At 43.7% G+C, this 27,848-nt stretch overlaps 1 protein-coding gene across 1 annotated transcript; it reads left to right on the top strand.

The window, feature by feature from the left end:
- Positions 1 to 15,480: 15,480 nt before the first annotated feature.
- On the top strand, positions 15,481 to 26,817 carry CYP2G2 (cytochrome P450 family 2 subfamily G member 2). Its single transcript, XM_021670418.2, has 9 exons — positions 15,481 to 16,220; positions 16,811 to 16,973; positions 18,323 to 18,472; positions 20,164 to 20,324; positions 20,898 to 21,074; positions 22,560 to 22,701; positions 24,780 to 24,967; positions 25,068 to 25,209; positions 26,636 to 26,817. Exons 1-9 carry the CDS (start codon positions 16,041 to 16,043, stop codon positions 26,815 to 26,817), a joined length of 1,485 nt encoding a protein of 494 aa, XP_021526093.2. The 5' UTR covers positions 15,481 to 16,040.
- The last annotated feature ends 1,031 nt before the right edge of the window (positions 26,818 to 27,848 follow it).

The raw sequence follows: 27,848 nt of genomic DNA, 5'->3' as shown, positions 1-27,848 counted from the left end.
TAGATGACAGGGATAAACAACTTTCAGCTTTTTTTTTTTTTTTTTGAGACAAGAGTCTTGCTTTGTCACCCAGGCTGGAGTGCAATGGTGTGATCTCGGCCCTCTGCAACCTCCACTTCCGGGTTCAAGCGATTCTCCTGCCTCAGCCTCCTAAGTAGCTGGAATTACTGTCATCTGCCATCATGCCTGGTTAATTTTTGTATTTTTGCAGAGACGCAGTTTCCCCGTTTTGGTCAGGCTGGTCTTGAACTCCTGACCTCAGGTGATCTGCCCGCCTCGGCCTCTCAAAGTGTTGGGATTACAGGTGTGAGCCCTATGCCCAAACAACTTTTTTTAAAAGGATAAAGATGTCAGCCTCCCAGTGCGCAGATGAAGAGTTTCTTCTGGTAATGGTTGAGTAGCAAGCATCCTGTGAATAAAAACTATTAACTCTGAAGAAAACATTTTTGAGAACCCAATTCCCTGAAATCACTGGAGAGTGAACAAAAGCAGCAGATTCTGAAAAGAGTTAGAAGAAAGGAGTTTTCTGTTTTTTTTTTTTTTTTAATTTTTTTTCCCCCTACGGTCTAGCATGTGAAGAAAGGGGTTTTCTTTTTTTCTTTTTTTTTTTTTTTTTAATTTTTTTTTCCCCTATGGTCTAGCATGTGAAGAAAGGGGTTTTCTTTAAAACAAAAAACAAATAAACGACCAAAAAAAACATAGCCTTTGGCCTTCCTTAACACAGGGAGAATGGGAGGTGGGGTGACTGCAAATTTATATATATTTTTATTACATTTTTCATTTTATTAAAATTCTTTAAAATGTAGACCACTTCTTGGCTGGGAGGGCTAGGTAAATAACAATTGCTAAGGGAACTACAGTTTTTTTAAACATGCTGTGTCTCTTTAAATGTAGAAAGGTGATCAAGATGGCTGACCAGATGCAGGCAGCATGGCCTCCTCCGTGGAGAGGAACTCCATCTTCAACAGATCATCTAGGAGAGAATTCTGGGATTCAACAGAGAAGAGATGGACACACCGGAAGTGAGTAAGGAGCGGGGATTGGCCAAGAGCTGGGAGTCGCTCCTGGATGTGGGGAAATAATAAGAGAGAAACTCCCAGGGCTCCACGCTTTGAAATGGGCTTTTATGATCTTGGGTATGGTAGAAACCCTCAACCCACTCCGTCGACATACGGAGCTCCCTAAAGATTGTGCAGAAACATTGCCCCAGAAAATGGAACCCACATGGAATCCCATCTTAGCCTAGAGCAGCCTCAGCTGGGTGCCATTTTGAGAGCCTGGATACTGGAGATCTACTGCTGTGCTGCTTCAAGGAGGCATAGAGGAGACCCAGCACGCCCAGGCACCCATGGAAGGGTCCTTTCTGCATTGGTGCGGGCTGCTGTTGAGACTGACACACTCCCCACAGCTTCTTACCCTGGTTGCAGGCCCAAGAAGCCATTTTGAGAGTTTAATTCTATGCTGTGCCCTGCCCTCAGGCCCAGTTTGAGTTGACCTGGCTGCAGCCACTACCTGGCCAAGGAAGGACAGGGAAACAAAGCCCCTTTACCTATACCTACGACGGTTCCCCCACCCTGCTGTGGGCTGCTGTGACAGGGAGACTTGAGTGGACCTCACTCCCCACAACTTCTTGTCCACACTTCTTACCTGAGAGAGGCCTGCCCTCTCTGGTCACAAGCACACAGCTGGCACAATTGTGAGAGTTTAATGTTGGGCTCTGTCCTCCCTTTGGCCAAGTGTGAGGTGATGCCACTGTAGCCGCCACCCAGAGTGGGGAGGGACAGGGGAGAACAAGCTCTCCCAAGCACACTTAGGACGATACCAGCACCCTGCCACAGGATGCTGTGGGACTGGGGAGTAGCCCACCCAACCTGTTGCATCTACCAGTAGCACCAACATGGACTGTCTGGGTCCTAGCGGATTGCTTCACCACCGCTAATGCCATGACCCATATCACACCACACCCTGTGCTTTTCAAGGGCCTGAGAACTTGCCCACATCCCTGTCCCACCACTCCCATGAGTTCAAGACCAGCCTGGGCAACATGGTGAAACCCTATCTCTAAAATTAGAAAAAGAAAAAAAAAAAAAAAGAATCTCAGAACTTGAAGACTTGAAGACAGGTCTTTTGAAATATTCAGTCTGACAAAATTTAAAAAAACAAATAAAAAAGAATAAACAAAGACTTTGAGATATCTGGGACTACACAGTGTGACCAAATTTATGCATTTTTGGTATTCCCAAGGGGGAAGAGAGATTTTAAAAAATTATAACACCTATTTTTAGGAAGAAATTGATGAAAACTTCCACATCTGTCAAGAGAGTTAGACATCCAGATATGGAGCTCCCGCAAATACATCACAAAAAGATCTTCATATAGTATTATATTTAGAAAATCTAAAGTCAAGAAGAAAGAAAAAATTTTAAAATTAGCAAGAGAAAAAGCATCTAGTCACCTCATTAGACTAACAGCAGACTTTTCAGTGGAAGCCTTACAGGCCAGAAGAGAACAGAGTGGCATTTCAAGCTACTGAAAAAAAAGTACTGTCAGACAAAAATTTTATATTCTGCCAGAATAAGCTTCATAAATGAAGGAGAAATAAAATCTTTTCCAGTCAAGCAAATGCTGAGTGAATTTGTCACCACTAGCCTGGTCCTACGGGAGATGCTGAAATGGAAATGAAAGGTCAACATTCAGCATCATGAAAACATACAGAAAAATAAAACTCACATTTCTTACAAAAACAACCTCACAAATCAGAAAGAGAAAACATCAAATGGCAATGGGATGGAATCTCATCGAACCACAATGACAATAGCTACAAAGAAAATAAAATACTTAAGAATATATTTAACCAAGGAGATGAAAGATCTCTATAAGGAGAACTACAAAACACCAATGAAAGCGATTGTAGATGACATAAACAAATGGAAAAATATCCCATGCTCATGGATTTGAAGAATCAATACTGTTAACATGAACATACTGTCCAAAGCAATCTACAGATTCAATGCAATCTCTATCAAAACACCAACATCATTTTTCACAGAATTAGAAAAAGCAATCCTAAAATTCATATAGAGCTAGAAAAGAGCCCAAACAGTTAGTTAAAGCAATTCTAAGCAAAAAGAACAAAGCTGGAGGCATTACATTACCTGACTTCAAATTATACTTCAAGCCTGTAGTAATCAAAACAGCATCGTACTAGTATAAAAACAGACACGTATCTCAATGGAACAGAAAACCCGGAAATAAAACCACCTACCTACAACCAACTAATCTTTGAGAAAGTCAACAAAAATATACACTGGGAATAGGACATCCTATTCAATAAATATTTCTGGGAAGATTGGATAATCATATGCAGAAGAATAAAACTCAACCTATCTCTCTCACCATATACAAAGATCAACTCAAGATGAATTAAAGACCTAAATGTAAGACCTGAAACTATAAAAATTTTAGAAGTAAACCTAGGAAAAACTTGGACACTGGCCTAGGCCAAGAATTTATGGTGAAGTCCTCAAAAACAAATGCAGTAAAGCAAAAAATAGACAAATAGGACTTAAACTAAAAAAGCTTCTTTACAGCAAAAGAAATAAATCATTTTAGACTGGGTGTGGTGGCTCATGCCTGTAATCCTAGCACTTTGGGAGGCTGAGGCGGACAGATCGCCTGAGGTCAGGGGTTCAAGACCAGCCTGACCAACATGGTGAAACTCTGTCTCTACTAAAAATGTAAAAAATTAGCCCAGCGTGGTGGCATACACCTGTAGTCCTAGCTACTTGGGAGGCTGAAGCAGGAGAATCACTTGAACCCAGGGGTGGAGGTTGCAGTGAGTCAAGATCTGGCCACTGCACTCCAAGCCTGGGCAACAGAATAAGACTCTGTCTAGAAAGAAAAGAAAAGGTGAAAAGAAAAGAAAAGGAAAGGAAAGAAAGAAAGGAGAAAGAAAGAAAAAGAAAGAAAAGAAATCTTCACTTGTACTACTTGTATCCCTTAAATATAGAAAAATAAAAATACCTTAGAAAATCATATGGCAGCTTAAAAAAAATTAAAAAATAGAATTACCATATGATGCAGCAATTCTACTCCTAGGTATATAGAGATAAAAATTGAAAGCAGGGTTGTTTGTTTGTTTGTTTGTTTGTTTTTGAGATGGAGTTTCGCTCTTGTTACCCAGGCTGGAGTGCAATTGCACGATCTCGGCTGACCGCAACCTCCGCCTCCTGGGTTCAGGCAATTCTCCTGCCTCAGCCTCCTGAGTAGCTGGGACTACAGGCACGCGCCGCCATGCCCAGCTAATTTTTGCATTTTTAGTAGAGACGGGGTTTCACCATGTTGACCAGGATGGTCTCGATCTCTTGACCTCGTGATCCACCCGCCTCGGCCTCCCAAAGTGTTGGGATTATAGGCGTGAGCCACCGCGCCTGGCCGAAAGCAGGGTTTTAAAGAGATCTTTGTACACCCGTGTTCATAGAAGCAGTGTTTGCAGTAGCCGAAAGGTGGAAGCCACCTGAGTGCTATCAACAGATGAGTGGATAAAATTTGGTACATACATAGAATGGAAATATTAGCCTTAAAATGAAAGAAATTTTGATATATGCTACAACATGGATAAACCGTAAGGATGTTATAGTAAGTGAAATAATCAGCCACAAAAGGAAAAATACTATATGAATCCACTTATTTATTTAGACTGAATCTCCCTCTGTCGCCCAAGCTGGAGTGCAGTGGCGTGATCTTGGCTTACTGCAACCTCTGCCTCCCAGGTTCAAATGATTCCCCTGCCTCAGCCTCCCCAGTAGCTGGGACTACAGGCACGTGCCACCATGCCCTGCTAATTTTTTTGTATTTTAGTAGAGACGGGGTTTCACCACGTTGGCCAGGATGGTCTCGATCTCCTGACCTCATGATTCGCCTGCCTCAGCCTCCCAAAGTGCTGGGATTACAGGCATGCCCAGCCTATGAATCCACTTATGTAAGGTACCTAGAGTAGCCTAATCCACAGAGCTGGAAAGCAGAATAATGATTTTCCAAGGGCTTGGGGCAGGGGGAATAAGGAGTTGGTATTTAATGGGTTTTAGGTTTTCAGGATGAAATGCGTTCAACACTACTGAACTGCACACTTAAAAATGGTCAAGATGGGCTTACCCAGTATGTCCGGCGACGTTAGCTAGTGCTGGTTCTGCCCTCTCTGATAAAGAAGCAGTGGATGACAAGTGACTGCACTGTATTTCCAGGCACGCGCCACCACTCCCAGCTAATTTTTGTGTTTTTAGTAGAGATGAGGTTTTGCCATGTTGACCAGGCTGATCACAAACTCCTGACCTCAGGTGATCTGCCCACCTCGACCTCCCAAAGTGATGGGATTACAGACACGAGCTGCTGTGCGTGGCTGAAGCTGAACGTGTTATTTGAAGGGACCAAGAAGCTGCCAGAGGCTTGGTTCTCCCGGCAGCAACCCAAATGCAAACCAAAAATGGGGGAAATCACAAAAATAGGGGGATCATACTGTCCCAAAATCTGAGTAGAATGTACTTCTGAAGGATGTACAATGTTCGATTCTAAGTGTGACAAGCAGAAAGCTCATGTGCTTGGTGAGAGTAGCGTGTTTGTCTCCAGGAGACATTTCATCTTGCAGACACGTGGTGCCACCTCCTGACGGAAAACACTGGCTTCCCTGTCGAAGCTTGCTAGGGATTTCAGCTTCTACTAACCAACGCTCTACTTTCTTCTTTTATGAGATCGGTTTTTTAACTCCCATTATGAGCGAGAATATGTGACATTTGTCTTTCTGTGCTTGGCTTATTTCACTTAATATAATGTTCTCCAGGTCCACCTATGTTCCTGCAGATGACAGGATTTCATTTTTTTTTAATGGCTGAATACTATTCCATTGTGGCTGGGCACAGTGGCTCACACCTGTAATCTCAGCACTATGAGAGGCTGAGGTGGGTGGATCACGAGGTCAGAAGTTCAACACAAGTCTGGCCAAGACGGTGAAACCCTGTCTTTACTAAAAATACAAAAATTAGCCAGGTGAACCTGTAATCCCGGCTACTTGAGAAGCTGAGGCAGGAGAATCACTTGAACCCAGGGGATGGAGGTTGTAGTGAGCTGAGATCATGCCATTGCACTCCAGCCTGGGCGACAGAATGAGACTATATCTCAAAAAAAAAACAAAAAAAAGAATAATAAGAATATTCCATTGTATATGTAACCATGTTTTCTTTCTTTCTTTTTCTTTTCCTTTTCTTTTTTTTTTTTTTCTGGTGAAGGTGCCAGTGAATGAACATGTTTTCTGTTTCAAACATTTTATGGAATGTTATTTTATTTTATTTTATTTATTTTGAGGCAGAGTTTTGCTCTTGTTGTCCAGGCTGGAGTGCAATGGCATGATCTAGGCTCACTGCAGCCTCAACCTGGGCTAAAGCGATCTTTTCACCTCAGCCTGCTGAGTAGGTAAGACGAGTGACTGCCACCACTCCCAGCTAATTTTTGTATTTCCTGTAGAGACAGGGTTTCGCCATGTTGCTTGAACTCCTCCACCTTCTGGGTTCAAGCGATTCTTCTGCCTCAGTCTCCTGAGTAGCTGGGATCACAGGCATGCACCGCCACACCCAGCTAATTTTGTATTTTTAGTAGAGACAGGGTTTCTCCATGTTGGTCAGGCTGATCTTGAACTCCTGACTTCAGGTGATCCACCTGCCTTGGCCTCCCAAAGTGCTGGGATTACAGGCATGAGACACCGCACCTGGTCTATTTATTTTAATTTTAAGTTCAGGGGTAAATGTGCAGGTTTGTTATACAGGTAAACTCATGTCACAGGGGTTTATTGTACAGGTCAATTCATCACCAAGGTATTAAGCCTGGTGCCCACTAGTTATTTTTCCTGATCTTCTTCGTCCCACCCTCCACCCTCAGGTAGGCCCCGGGGTCTGTTGTTCCTCTCTATGTGTTCGTGTGTTCTCATCATTCAGCTACCACTTTTAAATGAGAACATGTAGCATTTAGTTTTCTATTCCTGCCTTAGTTTGCTAAGGACAACAGCCTCCAGCTTCATCCATGTTCCTGCAAAAGACATGATCTTGTTCTTTTTTGTGGCTGCACAGTATTCCACGGTATATATGTACGACATTTTCTTTATCCAGTCCACCACTGATGGGCATTTAGGTTGATTTCACATATTTGCAATTGTGAATAGTGCCGCAGTGAACGTACACGTGCATGTGTCTTTATGGTAGAATGGTTTATATTCCTTTTGGTATATACCTAGTAGTAGAATTGCTGGGTGGAATGGTAGTTCTGTTTTTAGTTCTTTGAGGAATCATCACACTCCTTTCCACAGTGTTTGAACAAAAGATCAGTAAGTCCAGCAATTGGTTACTTGAAAGAATAAATAAGATAGATGGATTGCTAGCTAGAATAATAAAGAAAAAAGAGAGAAGATCCAAATAAACACAACCATAATGACAAAGGGAATGTTACCATGGAACGCACTGAAATACAAAAAAAAATTCACAGAGACTACTGTGAACATCTCTATGTACACAAGCTAGAAAACCTAGAAGAAATGAATAAATTCCTGGAAATTCTATACAACCTCCCAAGTTGGAACAAGAGAGAAATTAAGTCCCTAAACAGAGCAATAACAAGTTCTGAAATGGAATCAGTAATAAAATCCTACTGACCAGAAAAAGCCCAGGACCAGCGGAATTCACAGCTGACTTTGACCAGATGTCTAAGGAAGAGGTAATACCATTTCTACTGAAACTATTCCAAAAAATGAGGAGGAAGGACTCACCCCCGCTCATTCTATGAGGCCAGCACCGTTCTGATACCCAAACCTTGCAGAGACACATCAAAAAAAGAAAACTCCAGGCCAATATCCTTGATGGATGTAGGTGCCAAAATCCTCAACAAAATACTAGAAACTGAATCCAGCAGCACGTTAAAAAAGCTAGTCCATCACAAGTAAGTAGGGTTTATCTCTGGGATGCAAACTCTAATTTTCATATTAACAAATACTTATTAAATGCTTGCTCTGTATCATAATTCATTGAATTGTCCCAAATACCTCAGAAGATCAATACAACCATTTGTCCCATTTTCTAGATGGGGAAACTGAGGCATAGATAGTGTCCAAGGCCTCATTTTCAGGGACTTTTAGGACCATGTCATTTTGCAACCATTTAATCATGCTAAACGCCTTCCACTGGTTGAGCATGTGCCAAGGTCTGTGCTAAGGCCTTTCCATACACATCATCATCCATCCCAAACAACGCTACACAGAAGGTACTATTGTTATCACCCCCTAAATACAGGTTGAAAAAGGGCTCACAGAGGGAGGCTTACTTTTCTGTGGTCTTCATGTCTGTCAGTCTCCAAAGTCGTAGAGTGCCCCCTGCATGCCATTATCCAAGACATGAACGCTACAGCCAGCTGAACCCCAACCTAGCTTGCTTTTCCATCTCCCTTGCTCAAAGGGAAGTGGAGACTTCCACAGGGATCCCAAGCCACGTGGAATTCCGCTTGTTATCAGTGAATTCCTGAAAAACTTCCCCCACTCTCCCCTGGGCCACCTGCTGGCATCATCCCAAGCCCGGATCTTCAGATTTGGAAATACACCTACAGGGACGTGCTGGTAAATGTTTATCCGCTGGTTCTTAGGGAAAAAAGACCCGATTTGTAGAGTTTTCTGATTTCTGTGCTATGAATGCATTCACTATGGCCAGTTTCAAACAACCAGCCAAGGTGGTGTCACTGAAAATGGAGTTGGGAAGAGATGTAGAAAAACGTACCATCATGGAGTATTTTCACTTTACAGACACAAATAGACATCAACAATCTTCATAGCACAGATAATGGTAAAATATAGTAAAATAATTAGGATATGATGAGCCTTGAGCATTCATTACCTTCTTTTAAAAACGTTATATATTCCATTTTAAGTTTGTATAACTTGGCCAGGCATGGTGGCTCACACCTGTAATCCCAGCACTTTGGGAGGCCGAGGTGGGCAGATCACCTGAGGTCAGGAGTTCGAGACCAACCTGACCAACATGGAGAAACCCCACCTCTACTGAAAATACAAAATTACCCGGGTGTGGTGGTGCATGCCTGTCATCCCAGCCACTTGAGAGGCTGAGGCAGAAGAATCGTTTGAACGATTGGGAGGTGGAGGTTGCAATGAACCGAAATCGCACCATTGCATTCCAGCCCAGGCAACAAGAGCAAAACTCTGTCTCAAAAAAAAAGTTTACATAATTTAGTTAATAATGACTGTTTCATAATCAGCTCACAGCTGGGCGCAGTGGCTGACGCCTATAATCCCAGCACTTTGGGAGGCCGAGGCGGGTGGATCTCGAGGTCAAGAGATCGAGACCATCCTGGTCAACAAGGTGAAACCCCGTCTCTACTAAAAATATAAAAATTAGCTGGGCATGGTGGTGCGCACCTGTAATCCCAGCTACTTGGGAGGCTGAGGTGGGAGAATTGCTTGAACCCAGGAGGTGGAGGTTGCGGTGAGCCAAGATTGCGCCATTGCACTCCAGCCTGGGTAACAAGAGCGGAACTCCTTCTCAAAAAAAAAAAAAAATCAGCTCACATAATTACCAAACATTTAATAATCAGTTCTTCTGCCAGGTCCACTGTGCCCCTGCCCCTCACCTGCATGTTCTGCATTGAGCCCTGATGAAGTCCCTGCCCTGGGAAGAAGGAAAATTCTTTAGGAGAAAATTCAGCACACATACACAGGTGTGGTCCTATGAGTTATTAGAGCGTCTTCTTTTTTTCTTTTCTTTCTTTCTTTCTTTTTTTTTTTTTTTTTTTGAGGCAGGGTCTGGATCTGTCACCCAGGCTGGAGTGCAGTGGCACTATCTTGGCTCACTGCAAACTCCATCTCCTGGGTTCAAGTGATTCTCCTGCCTCAGTCTCCTGAGTAGCTGGGATGACAGGCACCCATCACCACGCCTAGCTATTTTTTTTGTATTTTTAGTAGAGACGGGTTTCACCATGTTGGCCAGGCTGGTCTCGAACTCCCAACCCTAAACGATCCACCTGTCTCAGCTTCCCAAAGTGCTGGGATTACAGGCGTGAGCCACCATGCCTGGCCTATTAAAGTATCTTTTGATAGAGGTTGTTTTAGTTTGTTTAGTGTTGTTATTATCCAATACCTGTGGGTGAGTAATTTATAATAAAAAGAGATTAATTTGGCTTACAGTCCTGCTGGCTGTACAGGAAGTATGGCCACCAGCATCTGCTTCTGGTGAGGGCTTCAGGCTGCTTCCACTCTCAGCAGAAGGCAAAGCAGAGCCAGTGTGTGCAGGGATCACATGGTGAGAGAGGAAGCAAGAGAGAGAGGGTATGGCCTAGTTCTTTTAAACAACCGGCTGTCATAGTAACTAATGGGGCAAGAACTCATTCATTACCATGAAGAGGGCATCACAGGTAATTTCTGTATCATGAGCCAAAGACTTCGCATTAGTTTCCACCTCCAACATTGGGGATCAAATTTCAATGCAAGGTTTGCGGGGACAAACATCCAAATGAGGCCAGTTGGTAAATAGGTAATTCAGCCACTTCTCCAGGACCACTCTTACCAATAGCCCCACAGTTCATCAACTAAAGAGGCCTCCAGGACCCTACTCCATCTTCAGACAGCATCTGTGCTGCCCCAGTTATGAAATATATTTATGATTACCATACATACATCCTCCTTACAAGGAATCTTGCAGCATCTCACAACTGATGATTTATACTCCATGGGTGTAAGTTGGGCCAAATTATGCATTTTATACCTTTTGAGAAACTCTGAACCAAAAAATATTTCAGAGACCTCTTCAAACTCTGACATGCTGTGTTTAGGCTGGAACCCCAAGCTTGAGTTTAAGAGTGAGAGCAGATGCAGAAAAGAAGTTGGGGTCAGGTTTCGGAACCAGGAAGACTTGCCTGTGGATATAGAGTATGGCATTAAATTACATTGATATGCAGAAACTGTGGGAAATAACAAACCATTGTCTTAAGCCTCTAGGTGTTGAGCTGTTTTGCTATGTAGTATTAGATAACTAATACACAGGTATTTTCTAGTTATGATAGAAGACAGCTAATCTTCCATTAAAGGGAGAAATACCAAGTTTCATGTTAATAAACTTAAGTTCTTAAAAATTGAGTCAATTTAAAGAAACACTAAATTAATATATGGGTGGTACTCAGACACAGCAAAAAAAGAAGGAAATGTCTGACGTTGGACATGATAGGTGTTGGACAAACACTTATCTTGGTTCAATGATTTTTCAAGCATTCTTCACAGAAGCCAAATTTCATAAGATACAGGTTAACTGTTATAATGAAGACCCAAAACAGCAGTTTAAAGGGGCTTACACAAGATGGAAATTTAATTTTCTTTCTTTCTTCTCCCTCCCTCCCTTCCTTCCATCTCTCTCTCCCTCCTTTCCTTCCTTCCATCCTTTCTTCCTCCCTCCCTTCCTCTTTTCTCTCTTTCTCTTCTCCTCTCCCCTCCCCTCCTCTCCCCTCCCCTCCCCTCCCCTCTTCTCCTCTCCTTCTGTCCCTTCCCTCCCTCCCATCCTCCTTCCTTTTCTTTTCTTTTTTTTTTCTTTTCCTTTCCTTTCTTTCTTCTCTCTCACTCTGTCACCCAGGCTGAAATGCAGTGGCACCTTCTCGGCTCACTGCAACCTCGGCCTCCCGAGTTCATGAAATTCTCCTGCCTCAGCCTCCCAAATAGCTGGGATTACAGTGTGTGCCACCGCGCCCGGCTAATTTTTGCATTTTTAGTAGAGATGGGGTTTCACCATGTTGGCCAGGCTGGTCTCGAACTCCTGACCTCAGGTGATCCACCTGCCTCAGCCTTCCAAAGTGCTGGGATTACAGGCATGAGCCACTGCACCCAGCTGAAATTTAATTTTCTTAGACATAATGGCTCTGCATAAGCAACCCAGGGCTCATCAGGGAGTTCACTGATATCGAAGACCCAGGCTCCTACCATGTTGATGCTTCTCTTTCCTAAGTTGTTGCCCTTGCCATCCCCACGTTTCCATCCCATTTAGCCAGAAAGAGGAAATATTTGGGAAGGAAACCTTGCCCCTCCCTCTAAGAGCATAAACTGAAAGTTGCGTATATCACTTTCACTCACTTCTCATTGGTCAGAACTTGACATATGGCCACGCTCAGCTGCAAGGGAGCTTGGGAAATGTAGTTTTTACTCTCGATACTCATGTAGCTGGATAGAATTCCATTACTATGGAAGAAGGGGAGAACAAATATTGGGAGACATCTAGGTGCCTCTGAAATATGAACCTCTTTTCAAATACAGTCACATATAAATTTAATGTATCAAACCAGATGACAGTGAGAGCTATACTTCCAAGCACTTGAAACATCTGAATGCATTTTCCCCCTGGTATGAAAGGTATTACATAGAGTTTCAAAAAAATAAAATAAAATAAAATAAAAATAAAAAAATAAAGTTTATCCAGCAGCTTCAGGTTATAAGAATGTTTTAGGGTGACCTGAATCTTCTCTGACCAGACCACATGCCCTTCCTTGCAAGCTGTTTGTTTGGATTGGAGGATACCCTGCTTGTCAAGCACACAGCTCCATGCCTGACACAAAGTGACAATAAATTTAAAAAATTTGACCAGGTGCAGTGGCTCATGCCTGTAATCCCAGCACTTTGGGAGTCCAGGCAGGTGGATCACTTGAGGTCAGTAGTTCAAGACCAGCCTGGCTAACCTGGCAAAACCCCGTCTCTACTAAAAATACAAAAATTAGCCAGGTGTGGTGGCACACGCCTGTAATCCCAGCTACTCAGGATGCTGAGGCAGGCAATTTGCTTGAACCCGGGGGGACGGAGGTTGTAGTGAGCAAAGATTGCACCACTGCACTCCAGCCTGGGCAACAGAGCAATACTCCATCTCAAAAACAAAAACAAAAAAATCTGGCAGCATCACATTTCTTAGTCCCAGAAAGAGGGGCATGTGACTAGGCATAAAATAACCCAGGTTCCATTTCTTCCACATGCACTTTGGAGCCCAAATCTCCTTCTCTCTATCCCACTTAGTCCTGGGTTTGTCTCTTGTCTCTGTATCTCTGTTTCTTTGCCTTTCTCGTTGTTCGTCTCCATCTCCAGAGTTTTGTCTAGTCAGATTTCTCTCTGAGTCACTCGAGTGTTTTGTTTGTTGGTGTGTTTTTTAGAAATGAGAGAGAAAGCTGCTCACTCTTTGGGTTCCTCTTGATTCTTTTCTCAACTATATGTCACTTTCTCATTCTCTGTCTCACTGAACCTTTTTTCCTGTCTTTTATTCTTGCTGTTTTTATCTCCCTCTCTCTGTTTCTTTGAATTGTCTTCTGTCTCTGTGTCCTCCTTGACATTTATCTTTGACTCACTGAATCTCTCTCTCATCTCTATTTTGTTTGTTTGTTTGTTTGTTTGTCTTTTTGAGACAGAGTCTCAGTCTTGTTGCCCAGGCTAGAGAGCAGTGGCGTGATCTCAGCTCACCGCAACCTCTGCCTCCTGGGTTCAAGTGATTCTCCTGCCTCAGCCTCCTGGGTAGCTGGGATTACAGGTGCCCACCACCACGCCCAGCTATTTTTTTTTTTTTTTTTTGTATTTTTAGTAGAGATGGGGTTTCACCATGTTGGCCAGGCTGGTCTCGAGCTCCTGACCTCAGGTGATCCTCCTGCCTTGGCCTCCCAAAGTGTTGGGATTACAGGTGTGAGCCACCACGCCCGGCCTCATTTCTATTTTGATCTCCCTCTGGTTCTGTTTCTATGCACCTCTATTTTCTCTCAATCTTGGTCTCTGTCTCCATCACACAATACCTGGCAAAATCTGCCATGCTCTGAATTTCTCCGCGTCAGGTGCTCTGCAATTATTTTTTCTCTTTAGCTTGCTTCTGCTTTTTAGTTCAAGTTCCTCCACTCCTGGCTTCCTATCTGGAAGTGGGATGGTTAGGGCAGATGTTCTAAGAGTACTTTCTCTCTCCCTTCCTGTCTGAATAGGAAAACCAGACTCACAACCAACCACCATCACCACACACACGCCACCACCACAAGATGGTTAAGAGACTAGTAAAGGCTGGGTGCGGTGGCTCATGCTTGTAATCTCAGCACTTTGGGAGGCCGAGGCAGGTGGATCATGAGGTCAGAAGTTCAAGACCAGCCTGGCCAGCACAGGGAAACCCTGCCTCTACTAAAAATACAAAAAAAAAAAAAAAAAAAAAAAAAAAAGAGACTAGTAAAAAAGGTGTTAAGTATTGGGTGGTGGGGATCAGAATGGGATGGAAAGGCGAAAGTTAAGAGTCAAAGGAGGTGGGCTGAGCCGAGTCTCTACTCCGAGAAAGACATTCCAGCAGCAGATCCAGGAAACAAAAGGTGGCACTGTGTGAGTCACTCAGTTTCCCCAGAATTTCCACCACTTCTGGACACAGGATGCCTCAGCTCAGCCAGCCAAACCCCATTCCCCAAACCTACAGATACCTTAAGGGATTCAGTTTCCAGGTCTGAGAATACAGTCACATGAGAAGGACACTGAATTTTCTTAAGTAGCATATATGGGTAGGATATAATATCCAGGAAGTTAGTTTCAGGACAGTAAAGATTTGAAAATATTTGGAGCAGAAAAGGCAGAGAACCACTTTTTAGATTCTCAATGAGAACAATCACTAGCTCATGTCTCTAGAGGAGATGTTCCCTCCAGAGACTGGGGTTCAGAGGTGATCGTTACACTTTACACTTTCAGAACACACACACACAAAACAGCAAAGGTTTTTTTTCTTTGTCTTTTTTGTATTTGATACAGCAAAGTTCTGATACACCAACACAGGTAATCTTTGATTATTGTTATTTAACATTACTTGAGTAGAATACAAGAACTTTTTGAATAAAACCCTTTCAATTGATTTATTTCTCGTTTTCTAAATCTTCAGCTTACTTTCCTTATTAACATTCTAGTGTTACATTACACAGTAGGGTGGCTGTACTTAACGATACTACATTGCTTATTTCCAAATAGTGGGAAGAGAGGATTTCGAATGTTCTTACCATGAATAAATAATAAATGTCTAGGTAATGGATATAATAATTACCTTAATTTGATTGATATACATTGCATACATGTATCAAAATATCACACTGTACCCCACAAATATGTACAATTATTATCTGTCAATTAAAAATTTTAAAAATGTAATAACTGATTAATTAGGGTTATCCTTAAATAAATAATGAACAGAGAGGTTTCCTCATTGTCTGTCAAGACTTTCTGAACAACATGGTCTGCCAGCTGCGGTGGCTTACGCCTGTAAACCCAGCACTTTGGGAGGCTGAGGTGAGTAGATCACTTGAGGCTAGGAGTTTGAGACCAGCCTGGCCAACATGGTGAAACTGCATCTCTACAAAAACACAAAAATGAGCTGGGCGTGGTGGTGTGCCCCTGTAGTCCTAGCTACCTGGAAGGCTGAGGCATGAGAATTGCTTGAACCTGGGAGACAGATGTGAAATGAGATCACACCACTGCACTCCAGCCTGAGTGACAGAGTGAGACTCTGTCTCAATAAAGAAATAAACAAATAAAACATGATTTCCCTATTTGATAGATGGGGAAACAAGTCCCAGAGGTTAAGTGACTTGTCCAGTGAAGAAAAGATGAAACTGCCACTTGTACCCAGATTGTCTGGATCCTAAAATCAATAGCCTAAAAAGATACTAATCTGCCTCTTACACCCAACCAAGAAACTCTGTTCAATTCTGTAGAGCTGAGAGAGAAGAACAGGGAGACTGGAAATATGAAGAAAGGGCAATGGCCCCAGAGGATTTCCCTGTGTGAATTCAAGTTACCTTTATTCAAGTGGGAGATTATAGGTTATATAACCACCCCCCACATAAAGTACTCTTCCCCGATGACATTCAAACCCGGAAATCTTAAATCCCAGGGTGTTCACATTTCGGTATAAGCTGATCTCCCAGGACCTATTTAGGCAGGATCTCGTGCCCAGGACAGAACCTGCCGACCTGGCGCCATGGGGCTGGGATGGGCCGTCACCCTGTTTCTGGAACTCTTCTTGTCTTGCCTGCTCATCTTCATTGCCTGGAAACGAATGAATAAGGGAGGAAAGCTGCCCCCAGGTCCCACACCAATTCCTTTCTTGGGGAACCTGCTGCAAGTTCGAACTGATGCTACCTTTCAGTCTTTCATGAAGGTGAGTCTGTCTCCCCTTATAGGGCTAAGAGCAAGTAATTCAATAGCCAGGTTCACATGGAACATTAGGCTTCTAAAACATAGACTTTCGGAAACACAGACTTTGCAAATCTTAGAATTCTGAAGTTCCAGAATCCTGAAATGTGGGAAACACACCTCCTCAGTGCATTGAAATAAGATGCTCATGACCTCAGGACTTCGGAATCACAGTACATTATATTTTTAAACACAAGGACTCTTTGACTCAGGTTGTCTTAGCACTTTGAGACTTGGTATCATGAAATCTTAAGATTCTAGAAATTTAACATTTCAGAGACAGGAGTATGAATCTTGGAATTTATCTAATCCAGGTCCATTATTTTCTAGATGCAGACACTAAGTCTTGTGGGGACAGATGAGCTTTTGCCTAGGATGACAGGAGCCAAGACTTCCGTGCCTCTTTCCCAGTCGTCCTTCCAAGCCCAGGATTTACCTTGATTCCTTAGTGCCATGTTTATATCCCCCCGAAATCGCCATCCTCTGAAGTCCTTGATTGCTCTATACTTGGTACTCCAGTCACCCCCCTCCTCTTGTGTTTTCCTTCCCTCCAAGCTCAGGGAGAAATACGGCCCTGTGTTCACTGTGTACATGGGTCCCCGGCCAGTGGTTGTTTTATGTGGACACGAAGCAGTGAAGGAAGCCTTGGTGGACCAAGCGGATGACTTCAGTGGCCGTGGACAGTTGGCTTCAGTAGAGCGAAACTTCCAAGGTCATGGTAGGTAGCAGTGACAACAAAAACAGTAAAACCAGAAATGACTGAAATCCATTGCCTATGTGCCAGGTTCTTTGGTAAGTGCTTTCTATCACTTAATGCATTGATTCCCTTCAGAGAGCTGTTAACACTGTACTAATGTTGTAAATGAAAAAGCTAAGATAAATGTTAGATAATGTCACGCAGTTAAGTGGTAGAACCACTTTATTTTGAATCCATGCCCTCTGACTCTATTGTTTTCTGTGTTATTTCTGCTCTTACTTTTAATGGATTAGTGATATTCTTTATGCACCTACTGAAGCCCTCATAGCCAACCTTATTTCTCATCTTTCTACACGCATACACATACCTAACCCATAGGTCTCTGCCTTCTTCATTTAGGTAGATCTCTTTTTCCCATGCGTCCATCTCTAACTGCCTACACCCTTCAATTCCAAGAAGGCTCACCGCATTCTGTCTGTCTAGTCTGTCTATCTATCTGTCACCTTTTCTTCCTTCTGTCCATTGATTCATATTCATTAGAAAATCCATTCATTATTCTTTCTATAAAAATATCTTTCACTCTATTGTCTATTTATCTGTCAATTAACTATTTGTTCATCTATCCATCATTCCATCTATTCATTAGTGCTTCCATCATTCATACATCTATCAATCTTTCCATCCACCCTCCAACCGTTATCCATCTATCTCAAACCATCCATCCATTAACCATCCACCCATCTATTAAGTCATCCATCCATCCATCCATCATTCTAGTCATAAACTCTTCCTTCCATTCATCAATAAAGCAAAATAATTTCATTAGATCTAATGCATTGCTATAAGACTCTCATCAGTCCACACATTTGGTAATTTCTAAATGTTTCTTACTACACGATAACTCCTTTTGTGTAGGTATATCGATGTACAAGTGTGAGCTTCTGTGTACACATATGTGTATGTGTCCAGAGAATACAAGTATTATATAGAAAATAGAATTAATATCCCCATTCCAGGGAACTGTATATGGCACTGTATCCACACATCCTTCCACCTTACTATGCATTCACTCAGTTATTTTTAAAAAATTTATATAGATCTACCTCTCTTTCCTAAAAGAAACACTCTATGATCTCCCCTTATCATTCCTAGACTGATTCCCTTTTATTCCACCTCAATCTGGACTTTTCTTCTTTTTGAGGATCCTGCAGGGAGGGAACCTTTCTCTCTTGAATGAGCTTTGAAGGTTGGTAGTGGCTTCCCTGACAGCAGAGTCTAGAGCTTTCATAATCTGTCCCCATCACTGTCTAGCACAGAGTTTAACATGGGAGGGGAGGGGAGGCAGAAGCCTGAGACTGAGATTCTGGCAGGTGTGGCTCTGTCCAATGGAGACCGATGGAGGAGTCTCCGACGCTTCTCCCTGACCATCCTTCGGGACTTTGGGATGGGAAAGCGGAGCATTGAGGAGCGAATTCAGGAGGAGGCCGGCTACCTACTGGAGGAGTTCCGGAAGACCAAGGGTATGGGGGTCACAAGGGAAAGGGCTACTGGGTGACTGGGTAGTTATGAAGTGCTCAGTTGTGAGAATGGGCTTTGGTGGGAGAAAGCTCTGGAATGGGAGAAGAGGGAAAATATTAAGAATCCACCGAGATTTCTGGCCAGCTTCCATATTAAGAGTTTGCATGAGCTGGGCATGTGGCTGGCACATGCCTGTAGTGCCAGCCGCTTTGGGGGCTGACATGGGAGGTTGCTTGAGCCAGGAGTTCAAGGCTGCAGTGAGCTATGATCATGCCACTGTACTTCAGTATGGGAGACGGGAGACAGAGTGAGACTGTGTCTCTTTAAAAACAAACAAACAAACAAAAAACAGCCAGGCTCAGTGGCTCACGCCTGTAATCCCAGAACTTTGGGAGGCCGAGGCGGGCAGACCACAAGGTCAGGAGTTCGAGACCAGCTTGGCCAACAAGGTGAAACCCCGTGTCTACTTAAAATACAAAAATTAGTTGGGCATGGTGGCACATGCCTGTAATCCCAGCTAATTGGGAGGCTGAGGCAGGAGAGTTGTTTGAACCCGGGAGGCCGATGTTGCAGTGAGCTGTGATTGTGCCACTGCACTCCAGCCTGGGCAACAGAGCGAGAGTCCATCTCAAAACAAACAAACAAAACAAAACAAAAAAAAACAACAAAAAAAAACAGTTAACATGGAAGACCCTTAGAGAACACTTATCTAGAAACTTTAATCAGTGGATCTCAAGGGGTCTGTGAGCTCTTGATATCCTAAGCAGATTTCGGTGACATGTGACTTCATGACTTTTCTTGAAGACAGGGTCAAATTTCATTACATTTGTATATTTCTATTGTGGTAAAAAAAAAATACATAACATAAAATTTACCATATTCACCATTTTAAGTGTCCAGTTCAGTAGTGTTAAGTATATTTATGTTGTTGTGAAAAAAAATATTTTGAACTTCATTTTGCAAATCTGAAGCTCTATACCCGTTTCATTATGTTTTTAAAGGAGTTCAGTCCCACCAAAAAATAAGGTTTGGAAACACCGGGGTCTACAGAGAAAAGACTTAGAGAAAAAAAAAAAAAAACAGAGAAAAATAGATAAGAGGTAGAAATAGAGACACATTTTCTCTACATCAGAGGATCCTTGCCTCTTCTACATGGGTGATTAACAGCGTCTTCATAAAAGCTTCAAATGCTTGTGTACCCCAGAAATTATTCATAAAATTGTGTATTTGTGAATATGTACATTATTCTTGAGAAATTGTTCCCAGATTTACTGATCTTGTTTTTCGGAAGGTGTAGGTGAGGCCCAGGGAAGGATTTTTTTAATTGCCCAAATGAAATCATCAGTAGAGCTACACAGAATTCAGAAACTTTTGTAAAGTGTCGCTTACCCGACTTTCCCCCAAATGTGTAAGTCTCTAACATCAATGCATTTAAGTAATAATAATACAAAATAATGATTAAGCTCAACTGTGCTTACTATATGCCAGGCATTGTGCTAATTATTTTATGGATAATGATATTGAAGCCTCATGAACCAATGAAATGGTTCCTAAACCAATTTGCAGATTGGCCAATCTAGACCCAAAACACAACAACGCAGTGACTCACACATGCAATTAAGTAGTAGAGCTGTGATTCCACACCCCACACTCATGATCATCGCCTCCAACATAAACAATTTCCTCCGCCCAGGTGCCCCCATCGACCCCACCTTCTTTCTGAGCCGCAGCGTCTCCAACGTCATCAGTTCTGTTGTCTTCGGAAGTCGCTTCGACTATGGGGACAAGCAGTTCCTGAAACTGGTGCAGTTGGTCAACGAGAGTTTCATTGAGATGAGCACTCCCTGGACACAGGTGCCCACCCAGCCACCTCTCTGCCACGCACCAACCCCAGTTAACTAAGCACCTTCCTATACCCCACTCGATCCTCCCCACACCCCTGGGAGGTAAGTACAGTAGTTCCCCTCATTGCTGGGGGAAATGTTCAAGACCCTCAGTGGAGCCTCAAGCCATGGATAGTACCAAATTCCATAGATACTGCTTTGCTGATATATACGTGTCATGATAAAATTTAATTTATAAATTGAGTGCAATAAGAGACTGGCATCCATAAGCAATAAAATAGAACAATTATAACAATATATTCTAAAAGAGTTATGTGATGTACTCTTTCTCTCTCAAAATATCTTATTATATGTAATATTTTTAGACTGCGGTTGGCTGCACGCAACTGAAATGGTGGAAGGCAAAACCGGGGTTGAGGGGGAACTACTGTCTCAATATGACCCAACTTCCAGGAGGCAAAAGGGCCTCACCTGATTCTTAGACCCAGCACTGGACTTTGAGCCCAGCTGTCCAACTCCAGACTCAGCCCACGCTGGCCCCTGTCGCCCATCACTGACAAAGCCCCCTTGCCTATTCCCACAGCTATATGACATGTACTCTGGAATCATGCAGCATTTGCCAGGAAGACACAATCGCATCTACTACTTGATAGAAGAGCTCAAGGACTTCATTGCCTCCAGGGTCAAGATCAATGAAGCAACCTTTGACCACCAAAACCCCCGGGACTTCATTGATTGCTTTCTCATCAAGATGCACCAGGTACCTCCTCTTCTTCTCCTGGTCCTTTTCTCTCATCTTCTCAACCTCTAGTCCCTGCAACTTTAAACCAATCTGCAGACATTGAGGATGAAAACAAACAAACAAGCAAAGAAACAAGCATTATTTCACAGGATTTACTTTTATCTATAGATGACTACAGAAATGGTAAAAGTATAAACTGTTACGGCTTTATCGATGAATATAGAAACCGGAACAGTGTAAGCTATTACAGCTTTAAAACAGACTTTGAATCTAGAAATTTTAGGAACTTGGAAACTTAAAGTCTTACACCTTATACATGCCAGACAGAGACTTACAACTGTATTCTTGAGTCTTAGAATTTCAGAAACGTAGAAGTTTAAAGTTTTTATTTTATTTATTTTATTTTTTATTTTTTATTTTTATTTTTGGAGACGGAGTTTCGCTCTTGTTACCCAGGCTGGAGTGCAATGGTGTGATCTTGGCTCACCGCAACCTCCGCCTCCTGGGTTCAGGCAATTCTCCTGCCTCAGCCTCCTGAGTAGCTGGGATTACAGGCACGCGCCACCATGCCCAGCTAATTTTTGTTTTTTTAGTAGAGACGGGGTTTCACCATGTTGACCAGGATGGTCTCGATCTCTTGACCTCGTGATCCACCCGCCTCGGCCTCCCAAAGTGCTGGGATTACAGGCGTGAGCCACCACGCCCGGCACTTAAAGTTTTTAAATGTAAGACTAAACATTTAAGACTGAAATGTTTGAAGTTAAATATTTAAACTTAAATGTTTAAAGTCTTAGAGATATAGAAAGTTAGAGGTTAATACTTCTGTATCATCATTTCCTAGAGTTTTATATATTTGTAAATTTATATTTTTATGTTATTGAAACTTGCCCTTGGAAATTTAAATTTTATACCCTAATGTCCCTACACGTTCAAATCTTACAGGGTACCCCACATTCTTCTCCTCCCATCCTCCCTGTTATTCACCCCATCCCATCCCCCCTGGCTTCTGCCTCGCTGTTCCTCTAGCACACAGGCATGTTCTTGCCACAGGACCTTTGTTCTGACTGTGTCCTCTCCTAGACACGATTGGTTTACCCACCTGTTGTCTCCCTATACAACAGACAATAAAGAAAATAAGACAATAGGCTAGGAGCAGTGGCTTACACCTGTAATCCCAGCACTTTGGGAGACCGAGGTGGGCATATCAACTGAGGTCAGAAGTTCAAGACCATGCTGGCCAACAAGGTGAAACCCCATCTCTACTAAAGACACACACACAAAAGAAATTAGCTAGGTGTGGTGGCAGGTACCTGTAACCCCAGCTACTTGCGAGGCTGAGGCAGGAGAATCGTTGGAACCTAGGAGGTAGAGGTTGCAGTGAGCTGGGATCATGCGACTGCACTCCAGCCTGGGCAACAGAGTGAGACTCTGTTAAAAAAAAAAAAAAAAAAAGATAATAAAGATAGAAGAGAGTAACCCTGTTCACTATCCCCTCACTCTCAGGATAAAAATAATCCTCATACAGAATTCAACCTCAAGAACTTGGTCCTCACCACTCTGAACCTCTTCTTTGCTGGCACGGAGACCGTGAGTTCTACCTTGCGCTATGGATTCTTGCTGTTAATGAAGCATCCTGAAGTGGAAGGTGAGTCTACCCTGAGCCGCCTGTCTGGTACCTCCCACCCCAACATAAAGAAGACATCATCTTGAAAATCTAAAATCCCACAGCCTCAGATTCTTCACCCTTAAGAACTTCAGGACGTGGAAACACGAAATCCCTGACTTTTGGAGGTCATTTAATTTAATTTTCTACTTGGCCTGTGGCTGTTGTAACTAATTACAAGAAACTTAGCTGTGTAAAACAACATAGATTTATTATCCTTCTGTTCTGAATTTCAGAAGTTCAAATAGGCTTTCACTAGGCTAACACCAATGGACCATCTGATTCTCTGCCTTTTCCGGGTGTTAAAGCCGTACTCCTTGTAATCCTGGGTTCACAACTCTGTCCTCCATCTTCAAAGCCAGTAGCGTAGCATCTTTAAACCTCTATTTGCTTCTGGCATCACATCTTTTATTCTTTTTCTTTTTTTTCAAGACAGAGTCTTGCTGTGTTGCCCAGGCTGTGATGCAGCAGCATGATCTCAGCTCACGCAGCCTCTGCCTCCCAGGTTCAAGCAATTCTCCTTCCTCAGCCTCCCGAGTTGCTGGGATTACAGGCATGTGCTGCTATACCCAGCTAATTTTTGTATTTTTATTAGAGATGGGGTATCGCCATGTTGGCCAGGCTGGTCTTGAACTCCTGACCGCAGGTAATCCACCTGCTGGCCTCCCAAATTGCTGAGATTACAGGTGTGAGCCACTTGCGCCTGGCCTCACATCTTTTTTCTAACTCTGATTATCCTGCCTCTCTCTTAAACAGACACACAGTATTACATTGAGGGCCAATCTCAACAACCCAGGCTAATCTTTTCATCTCAAGATTCTTAATTTGCTGGCATGTTCAGAGTCTCTCTTGTCTTTTTGTTACCCTTAGATACATAGCCTTCCAGGCATCAGGTTTTAGAGACTTGGAGGTGTATATCTTTGATGGCCATTATAGAGTAGAAGACAAATAGAATTCATCTCCAATAAATTATGATCTGGTCCAGTAGGGTAACTTTAGTAATGAAGAATTCACTACCTGCTTAAGGAAAATTTTCAATTTCGGCCCCTTTCCTTAATAATGTAACTCAAAACAAGCCAAAGGATTTCTCCTGGTACAGATGAGCGACACCAACACACTTCTACTCAAACGCCTCTAGTCTCACCTCCATCGTCTGAGTTGTCTGTCACTGGTCTAAATAATCAAGCTGGGTGCAGTGGCTCACGCCTGTAATCCCAGCACTTTGGGAGACAGAGGCAGGCAGATCACTTAAGGCTAGGACTTTAAGACCAGTCTGGCCAAAATGGTGAAACCCTGTCTCTACTAAAAATGCAAAAATTAGCCAGGTGTATGGTAGCGCACACCTGTAATCCCAGCTACTTGGGAGGCTGAGGAATGAGGATTGTTTGAGCCCAGGAGGCAGAAGCTGCAGTGAGCCGAGATTGTACCACTGCACTCCAGCCTGGGCAGCAGAGTAAGACTCCGTCTCAAAAAAAAAAAACAAAAACAAATATTTATTAGCTGCTTTTATGTGCCAGGCACTGTCCTAGTTCTTCACACACCAGACGTTATACAATGTTTACAACTCTATGACCTTGTCCAACCGTCGCGCTCATTTTGAAGATGACAAAACAGATGTTCAGAAGATGAAGTCACTCATTTCTGAATTGCAAAGATAGATAAACGCCACCAGTGGTGATCTTAATCAATCACATAACAGCTTGTCATTTGTGTCAATCCTGTCCTGGTCACCTAGCTTGCCTCTTTCCCATTTTGTGAAAAATCCACATCTGAAAGTCAAGCTGGGACCATGGCTTTTTGGTGCTTTTAGGTAAAGACCAAACGTCCTGGCAGAATTCCAGACTCCAACCTGCCTGTCTCCCTCCTGATGTCTGATGAGTAATTGAGCACCGCCAGTGTGTCTGTTGTTAAGTTAAAGAGGCGACCAGACATGCGTGGCTTGCATCTGAGATCTCTTTCTGCTGGGGCTAGGAAAGCGTGATTCGCCCTGGCTTCCCTAACAAAAACACCTCTTGTCCTTCCCTGTGCCGTTCTCCGCTATATTTTCTGACCCCATCCAGCTAAGATCCACGAAGAGATTAACCAGGTAATTGGACCACACCGGCTCCCAAGTGTGGATGACCGGGTCAAGATGCCCTACACAGATGCCGTCATCCACGAAATACAGAGACTGATAGACATCGTGCCCATGGGTGTCCCCCACAGCGTCATCCGGGACACTCAGTTTCGAGGCTACCATCTACCCAAGGTGGGGCTGCCCCCTCATTGCCTCCCTTCCACTGCGCTCTTCTCTTCCCCTGATTCCCTACCCCTGTAGTCCAACACTGATGCCTCCATTTTCACCCCAGGGCACAAACGTATTTGCCCTGCTTGGCTCTGTCCTCAAAGACCCCAAATACTTCCGCTATCCAGATGCCTTCTATCCCCAGCACTTCCTGGATGAGAAGGGGTGCTTCAAGAAGAATGACGCCTTTGTGCCTTTTTCCTCTGGTAGGTTTCTCCGGTCTGACTTCCCCCAGGCATGGGCTAAATCCACCCCCCAGCCACTGGTCTGTGTTTGAAGTTCAAGTCACAATGCGAATTTGAAGGTTACATCATAGAACCATAAAATTTTAGAATCCCTGCCTGAATTAGTAAATATTACAATGATTGACTCTGATCATTAGAAAGAAAAAAAGGACACTAATAACACTAAACAGGGCACAAACCCACTGGCTGTTAAGAACAAAATAAGACATATTTTCTATTTTTCCAGCCAGATAGTCTCTGAACCTTTGCCATTGACCTATGAAAGTGGCCGTAGACAATGTATAAATAAACGAGCATGTGTGTGAGTTTGAAAAACTATTTCCGGACACTGAAATTTGAACTTTGTTTCATCTTCATATATCACAAAAGAGTCTTTTTTTTTTTCCAACCATTTTCTTTTTTTTTTTTTTTTTTCCCCCAACCATTTTTAAATGCCAAAAGCGTTCCTAGTTTGCAGGCTGTATGAACACAAGCAGGAGGGCAAATTTGCCCAACAGACAGTCATTTGCCTGCTCACGGCATAAAATCTTCATGCAGCAGCATTTTAAGTGTATGATGGCGGGGCACAGTGGCCCACACCTCTAATCCTAGCACTTTGGGAGGCCGAGGCAGGTGGATCACTTGAGGCTAGTAGTTCGAGACCAGTGTGACCAACATGGTGAAACCCCGTCTCTACTAAAAATACAAAAATTAGCCAGGCGTGGTGGCGTGCGCCTGTAGTCCCAGCTACTTGGGAGGCTGAGGCACGAAAATCACTTGAACCCAGGAGGCGAGGTTGTAGTGAGCGGAGATCATGCCACTGCACTCCAGCCTGGGCGACAGAGCAAGACCCTGTCTCAAACAAATAAACACCAACAAAAAGTGTATGTCGTTTGGAACCTGGAGTCAGCGCAGTGGTTGCAAACCTGGACTCCACTTCACCTTTTTGAATTGGTGGGGCCTTGGGTGAGTCACTTCAGACCCCATCTGTGAAACAGGGATTAATCCTTCCAAATGACTGGAAGAGTGGCTTACAAACAGTCAGTGTTACTAAGGGTGAGTTTTCACTTTTTTTTCTCACCAGTGTCTGGCACCTAATAGGCATTGGACAAATCCTTGAGGAATTGAAATAAACACAACCTTGAAACTCATGGATCCTTTAGACCCATTCCCTCTTGGAATGGAATGGAATCCCAGACATCAGAGAAGTAGCAGGTCCTGGCTGAGCACCAGCTATAGGCACCCACTAAGCCTGTGTAACACCCCTTTATAAAGCGGGCTCAGTCATGAGCCCTGAGATGCTCACGAGGCAAGCTGAGGCTCAGTGGGGTGGTCAAGTCCAACGCCCTGCCACCCCCATGACCTGTGCAGGTGTGACCCTTCCTTCTGCCCTCCCCTGTGCCTGCAGGAAAGCGCATCTGCCTGGGTGAGGCCATGGCCCGCATGGAACTCTTTCTCTACTTCAGCTTCATCCTTCAAAACTTCTCTCTCCGCTCACTGGTGCCGCCTGCAGACATCGATATCACCCCCAAGCTCTCAGGCTTTGGCAACATCCCCCCGACCTATAAGCTCTGCCTCGTGGCCCGCTGAGCGCCACCTCCTGTGGGGCAAGGAGGAAGCATCGAAGAACGCAGCTCTCCTCTCGTGTTCGGGGCACCCCTGCCTTCTTCGTCTTAGTAATCCTGGCAGCATCCCTAAGAGAAGGCACTATGATTACAGAGCCAGCCAGGCTCACCCGAGAAGGTACAGCTGCGTGTCTTCCCCTCCGCTAGAACAGCAATGCTCTGTGCACGATGTGCGCCTCCGCCTGCAGGTTTCCTGGTCACATGGTCAACGTTGCTTCGGTTTCCGGCTGCATCAGATTCTTATTGTAGACCCTGTGTCTTCGTGTTGTTCCTTTTTTTTCTCTAAAGAACCGTATGTTAACATGTTGTTCCTTTTTGTGTGTGCTCTGATTTTGACCAAAATGTAGTCTAAAATCCTTTCTCCTTGCTTCTCGTCTTTACCCACCAGCCCCCAAAAAGTCAACAAAAACCTCACGTCTGTTGAGTGCAGCGAGTTTATTGCATATTGTGTGTGACAGCGATGTGTAGGGCACAGCAAACAGCTTGAAATGTCTTTCTTGACTTTCTTGTTATTGGAGATAGTTTCCGTCAGCTCACCTCCAGTGACTTTCCCTGCGTACAATGCCCCGTCCTCACCCGTCTTGCTGACTCATCACCTTTCTCCGTCGTCGTCGTCGTCGTCGTCGTCGTCGTCGTCGTCGTCGTCGTCGTCATCATCTCTTCTTCTAACCTTCCTTTCTGGTTGCTGTTAGCACAACTCCGAATTCCAAATACTCCCCAGTCTGTTTGTTTGGAGAAGGAGTCTCACTCTGTGGCCTGGGCCAGAGTGCAGTGGCACAATCTCGGCTCACTGCCAGCTCCGCCTCCCGGGTTCAAGTGATTTTCCTGCCTCAGCCTCCCGAGTAGCTGAGATTACAGGCACGTGCCACTGCACCTGGCTAATTTTTGTAATTTTAGTAGAGATGGGGTTTTACCATGTTGCCCAGGCTGGTCTTGAACTCCTGACCTCCATGGTCTCAAACTTCTGACCTCAAGTGATCCACCCGCCTTGGCCTC

The sequence above is a fragment of the Aotus nancymaae genome, unplaced genomic scaffold, assembly GCF_030222135.1.
Source record: "Aotus nancymaae isolate 86718 unplaced genomic scaffold, 86718_ANA_hifiasm-v0.15.2.pri h1tg000028l, whole genome shotgun sequence".
NCBI lineage: Eukaryota > Metazoa > Chordata > Mammalia > Primates > Aotidae > Aotus > Aotus nancymaae.
Note: the sequence above shows the minus strand (reverse complement) of the source record. Positions and strands in the feature narration are given on the sequence as shown.

What these genes read in the sequence shown, in the direction of transcription:
- CYP2G2 (XM_021670418.2), top strand. Translation starts at nt 16,041, where the DNA reads ATGGGGCTGGGATGGGCCGTCACCCTGTTTCTGGAACTCTTCTTGTCT. An exon ending in GAGGCTACCATCTACCCAAG is followed by an intron (nt 24,968 to 25,067) that starts GTGGGGCTGCCC and finishes TTTTCACCCCAG; the next exon opens with GGCACAAACGTATTTGCCCT. An exon ending in CTTTGTGCCTTTTTCCTCTG is followed by an intron (nt 25,210 to 26,635) that starts GTAGGTTTCTCC and finishes CTGTGCCTGCAG; the next exon opens with GAAAGCGCATCTGCCTGGGT.